Source organism: Gadus morhua, chromosome 20, assembly GCF_902167405.1.
Source record: "Gadus morhua chromosome 20, gadMor3.0, whole genome shotgun sequence".
NCBI classification, from domain to species: Eukaryota; Metazoa; Chordata; class Actinopteri; order Gadiformes; family Gadidae; genus Gadus; species Gadus morhua.
In genome coordinates this window covers 23351008-23357100 of record NC_044067.1, presented here as the reverse complement: position 1 = coordinate 23357100, position 6093 = coordinate 23351008, and the positions used below count along the sequence as shown (strand labels likewise).

General features: G+C 49.6%; 1 protein-coding gene across 1 annotated transcript in view; it reads right to left on the bottom strand.

The window, feature by feature from the left end:
* The window catches only part of LOC115533183 (X-ray repair complementing defective repair in Chinese hamster cells 5), a 35775-nt gene that overhangs the window by 27808 nt on the left and 1874 nt on the right, over nt 1-6093 (bottom strand). Inside the window, exons 5-6 of the mRNA XM_030343525.1 lie at nt 5006-5128; nt 4674-4877 (exon numbers count right to left, since the gene is read on the bottom strand). Coding sequence (XP_030199385.1) covers nt 4674-4877; nt 5006-5128 — 327 coding nt within the window. The remainder of the gene's footprint in view (nt 1-4673; nt 4878-5005; nt 5129-6093) is intronic.

Here is a 6093-nt window from a genome sequence, read left to right as displayed (position 1 = left end):
TTGAATACTGTGTTAGTTGCCCACTAATACCTATATTAAAGAATACATAAAATAGCATGTCATGTACGCCCCCCCCACGCAGTCGTTACGGTTCATAATATTTCGGAGGCGCAAAAAGCTTTTGGCCATGATGTTATATATTATAATGTTCTCAAATACGAGGCGGAGGCAGTGTCTAGTCCACCCCCCCCCCCCCCCCCCCCCCATCTTATATCGATATTCTGCTTGAAGATTTCGAGATATGGCTTTTGGTCCATATCGCCCAGCCCTACCCGTATCCACCCGTCCAGCATTTTTTCACCGCTGTGGGTGGGGACCCTTCGACACTGAGAACCCCGGTGAAGGACTTTACCACCAGCAGGGGGGAGCAGCACAGCTGAGCCAGAAGCACCGCAAGCTGGCTCCCAGTTTTTCCTTCCCTTATAAAGATAACGGCAGTAAATACTACCAAAAGAGTGACATTCCATAGGCCAACTGCGTCCTACGCTTGTTGTGCATTCCTCTAGGCTGCCTCTTTCCGCCCATCATTATTCCCTCTACCTCCTTCCTACAAGGTGGGAAGACAGGTCTGCGCGCTGTGGTAACAGCTAGCGGACAACGCGGAGATCCTAGTGCGGTGGCTAGACGGCTTGCTACCTGTTCAGCGGGCACAAGCGCAGTGTCTAGACAGCTCGCTGTTTGTACAATGACTGATTCTGTAACGTCTACCATGCTCGCTGAGCCCCCTTTCTTTCATGGAATGCCCCCCTTGGTTCACACACAGTGTGGAGAGGGTAGGGGCCGAGGAATACAGGTTATTCCTGGACAGTGTTCCTCAGCTGTCAGCTCGCCCTCTCTCCAACCGCTATGCATGTTGGCAAGAGCGGTGCCTTCTACCATCGTGGTTGGACAATACGTTGAGATGGGGCCATCCCATACAGTTCAAGCACCGTCCCCCACCCTTTATGGGTTTGGTGGAGACCAGGCTACGGGACCCAGTGGCATGCACGGCTCTGCAGCAGTGGTGGCCCGTCTCTTGGAGAAGGGGGCCATCACTACCGTTCCCTCCCATGAGTCACACCTAGGGTTTTACTCCCGCTACTTCCTTGTTTCCAAGAAGTCAGGGAAAAAGAGACCCATTCTGGATCTTCGCGTGTTCAACAAATCTGTTGCCGCGAGGAAATTCAGAATGCTTACAATCAGAGCGCTGTTCCGATATGTGAGAGAGGGTGACTGGTTCACATCCCTGGAATTCAAGGATGCTTACTTCCACGTCCCTGTTCGACGTCCCTGTTCGTTCAGGCGCCCAGGAAGTTTCTCTGCATTGCCTTTATGGGTGGGATGTACGAGTACCAGTGCCTGTCATTGGAGGAACGTGCCTCTCTCACTCATTCAGAGGCAAGTGGCTTACACCCCCCACAGGGGTGTAACTCGCCGCTGTGAGAAGAGTTGCATATCTTTCACCTGGTACGTGGCCGCCACGTTCTGATAAGGACAGACAGTGTGTCGGCGGCGGCATACATAAATAAACAGAGGGGAGTGCGCTCCTCTGCTCTCCACCTGAAGGCGGTCGAGCTCTGGCTTTGGGCTCATCAGTATCTCCTCAGTCTAAGAGCCCTGCATATCGCGGGCACCAAGAACTTCGGGGCTGACCTCATGTCTCGCAGCGGCCCCGCCGAGACGAGTGGCAGTTACATCCCGACATTGTCAAGACTGATCAGGCGGAGGTTCGGGACGGCTCAGGTGACCTGTTCGTGTCCAGAGAGAACCAACACTGAAGGTGGTGGTTCTCTCTCAACCCTCGGGATATGGAAGTAAATCTGTGTCCTTGGTGCCCTAATAAATTGGGCTGCTTAAGCCACTTCAATTACCCTTACGCTGCATGCAAATCCAGCCAAGTCAATGCAATCACACGCAAACTTCACATACAGGCATTAGTTAATCGTCTATTTCATACTGCTGTGAAAAAAAACAAACGGTGTGCATTAGCCGTTTCGACTGGCCATGCAGGCTGTGATGGTAGACCGGTCTACAGCCATCCACTGGTCAAGAGATTCTTGCGTGGGGCTAGACGTGTGAGGCCTGTTTCGCGCATGCTTACAACACACTGGGATCTCCCAACCGTGTTGCGTGGGTTGTCCAGAGACCCTTTCAAGCCTGTGTCTCAGGCCCCTTTGGATGCCCTGTCCATTTTAATACGGCACTCTTATTGGCTCTGGTTTCTGCCAAGCGGGGCGGTGAGTTGACGGCTCTGTCTGTCAGCCCGAGCTGCTTGTTGCTTAACAAGGACAGCTCCTTTGTGCTGCTCAGACCTAGTCCTGAGTTCCTCCCAAAGAACATTAACAATTATTTTTGGTCAAGGGATATTGTGCTTAAGGCTTTTCATCCCCTGCATCATTCTAGTGAAGCGGAGGCAGAGCTGCATCTCCTGTGCCCGGTGCGAGCGCTGGCGAGCCCTTGGCTGCGTTCCGCTCCACCCAACAGTTGTTTGTTTATCATAGCAACGCTGGCAGGGGCCGCGCTCTCTCTAAACAGGGGTTTTCTCACTTGATATGCGAGGGTGTTTGCTAAGCCTACTCTCGGCAGGGCTTACTGCCACCGTTGGGCGTTAAAGCTCATTCGACACCTGGCGTGGCCGCATCAACGGCTCTACTCAGAGGCGTATCGGTGGAAGACATCTGCAAGACGGCGTCTTGGTCTTCCTCCGGCCCCTTGTCCGTTTTACATGTTAGACATGTCCAGGGGCTCATTCGGCCACTCTGTATTGGAGTTTGGGGCCCCTTCTACGGCTTAAGAATATAGGCATTTTCTTTTAAGCCTCTTTATGCTTGAGAGTTACGGTTCATACCGGCATCGTTAATATTGGGGAGTTGGACTTGACAGCGAGTATATCTCACCTGCCGTTTTTTCAAATACGAAAGGGACTAGAGGGGTTCCTATTGGCTCGCCAGTTGACGAGTTGGATTCGTCTGCCAGTATATCCCTCCTGCCGTTTTTCCAATGAGAAACGGACGAGAGAAGTTGCTTATTGGCGAGTTGGACTCCATAGCTCCGCCCCCGGTGGCAGCGGACCTAATGGAAAGCGTATTACTCAGTTTTTTCTTTTCCTTTTAATGGATTCCATGAAACACGGATTGAGCCGGAGTTTTTACAGAGTTTTTCACCGACACCGGACCGGCGTCGGTGAGAAAATTGCCGTCGGTAAGAAAATCGCCGTCGGTGACATGAGTCTATTTGGTGTGGTTGCTCAAATCGGCCACGCCGGCGTTCATTTCAGCTGATTCAACATGTGTAATCGGCCATTCGAGTCGGTCATTCTGTAACCATTCTGATTGGTGGAGGGCTAGCAGCTTGACTAGCGAATCTGTGAAGCCCGGAAGTGAGGATGGTAAACATACCAGATAAACAGTGTAATCGAAGAACAGGACCTGCTACTTCCGGTTTTCGTGTTTTTTGGCACACAATACAGATTAGCGCCGCCCGTTGTTTTGGAGACATTGCACCTTGCGCAAGCGCGGACGTACGGCGTCGGCTGTAATCTCGTAGGTGTGTACCGCCCATGTCGGTGTTCGAGTCGGCAAGATTAAATAGCCCGACTTCATTTACCGAAGCAAATCGGGCAGTTGGTCCGTTGTGTAGTTTCCTTAAGAGGTATTCGTTTTTTATTAAGCTGTTGTGTTTTGCACATCCTCGGCTTTTTTGAATCTGATGTACCCTGTGACTTAGGTTTTTTTGACTGGGTTCCAGCAGGAGTACATTGATTGGGCTCCGCTCGCTGCTTCGCCTTAGCCAATAAGGCGAAGCCTAGACGTCGTAGCCTACATGAAATAGACCGATAGTTATGATATTATAACTTTAGTTCTATGATTGTAGGCGTAGCAATCTAGTTTCCCACCTGCTGTACCCTCCAAATGCCGAAATAATAGCGTGGAGGATGAGCGGCGGTGTGCGCCGGTAGGGCTGGGCATTAGAAATTATTTGAAATATATATATTTTTTCAAACGAAAAATGGAACGAGACGCTATCGTCAACATCGATTCATTTGCGTTGAAAGTACAGCATATTTTATCGAAATAACAGCAGTTTCGAACTGCGAATGCCGCCTGCTATTTTGTAACTCTGCTTATCTCTCTCCCGCTCTGCCTCCGGCTCACACACACATGGCCCGGCCCCCCTTCACTCACGTCGCTTTTCTAATTCCCTACGGCGCGAAACATGGAGTCCGCCGGCCAACGCGGCGCAGAGGAGCTTGTATGTAAGACAAATAGCTCCATAGTTTTGAAACGTTTTGGGTACAAGTTTTCTGACGAATGACAGAATCAGGTTTATTGTAGAGTGCTTCAAAGCTGTCGCAACTAAAGGGTCGAGTACGACGAACCTCTTCCATCACTTGCAGCAGCACAATGTGCTCAAAAATACGTGCAGCGACTAAAAATCTAAAGCTGTCTCGACATTAATTATTTTTTATTCAGATAAAGGCAGTACAGCAATTGTCCCGAAATGATTCCGGACTCCACGGGACAAGCCCACAAGGCGAAGCCTTACTACGTCACAATCATAGAACTAGAGTTATATCATAACTATCGTTTTCCAAAGCCTCTTACAATGTGTGAATGCTTAAATTCTTAGCATGGGTGACCCAAGCGGGGAATCGAACCCCTGACCTTCGCCTTTGTGTTGACAGGATCACCAACCTGAACGTGTAGACCTGGTCCAAGCCGTCCTCCTCGTCCAGGGTGAACATCACCTCCTTCAGGATCTCCAGGCCCTTCTGCTGCTCCTGGGACAGGCCCTTCACACACCCCGACCGGCCTGCGCCCCCACTCACCCCGTCTCCTCCACCCTCATCTCCTTCTTCCTCCTCCTCCTCCTCCTCTTCCAGGACCTGGAATGGTAAGCTGAAAGAGTTTGAAGAGAAGAATGAGCAACATTAGACAGGAGGGGGAAGGAGAGGGAGAAGGGCGAGGGCAAGGGCGAGTGAGAGTGAGAGGGCGAGGGGTTCAATCTTTCAAGGTTTCCATCCTACAAGAACTGCAGTGTGATGCCAGCGCCGGTGAGGTTGCTGATGATGACGTCCAGCTGCTCTGGGTTGGCCTGGGTGTTGAGGTCAGTGAGGATGGCGATGCTGAGACGCTCGTACTTCTTCATTCTGAAAGACAAGGCAGAAAAATGGGTTGCACGCAAAACGTAGAATGACGTGCTACGTTTAATTTTTTTTTTTTTTTTCTTCCCACTATAATCAATCTCAAACGTTCAAGTTTTGATGAAATCGTATTGCAGTGAATACGATTTGAATAGTTTTGTATGAAAAAAAAATTGCGTTTCTTCGTGACTTAGTGACTCATGGATTATAACACAAGAGGAGAGGGCCAACAGTCTGACGCAGTGGCGTCTTTGCATTAGGGGCCAGTGGGGCACGGCCCCACCAGAGAACGCTGCCGTGCAGGGCACGATTATACTTTTCTTTTTTTTTTCAAAAATGTCATTGAGCATAAGTTAATAATACATTAATTGTTAATAATTAATTACATGTCCGCAGTTTTAATTTGATGAACGCAATTGTTGAAGTTTAGTGCCCCAAAGCTCTTCTCATTGGCTGATTTGTAGAAAGGGCGGGGTTTACGGCGGGAGCCGATCAGATCTTGCTAGTGCAATGTTCTTCATGGAAAGAGGGGTCGAATCCAAAGGAATAGCTTTAAAGAGACTTTATTTGTATAAAGTATTTTCGGTATGGTAAACTGATGCTCTGAAGTAAAGAGAGATTGAAGATGTGTTCTAAGCACGTGCGAGAGTGTTCTCCTAGCTGATCCTAGCCACAAACCCACGTATGTTTAATCGCTGCCGGGAGAGTTCTAATGTTTTCATGGCCAGGTGGGCTTCTTTATGGACTCAGCGAGGACCGGAAGACTTGGAGAGGAACCGGTGTGACGTAATCCTCGGTTTTCCTCGCCTGGTCTGTGATGCTGCCCTCTGTGGCTAAAGTATCTATTGCAGCCTTCAGTAATGTCCTGCTTTCCCTTGTGGCTATGTGTAGTATTTACGGCTTATATATTTGGTCCTACCCCCTATTGGTTAAGTGAGGGAAATACAGCTTGTGTTCCTAAAATACGTAAC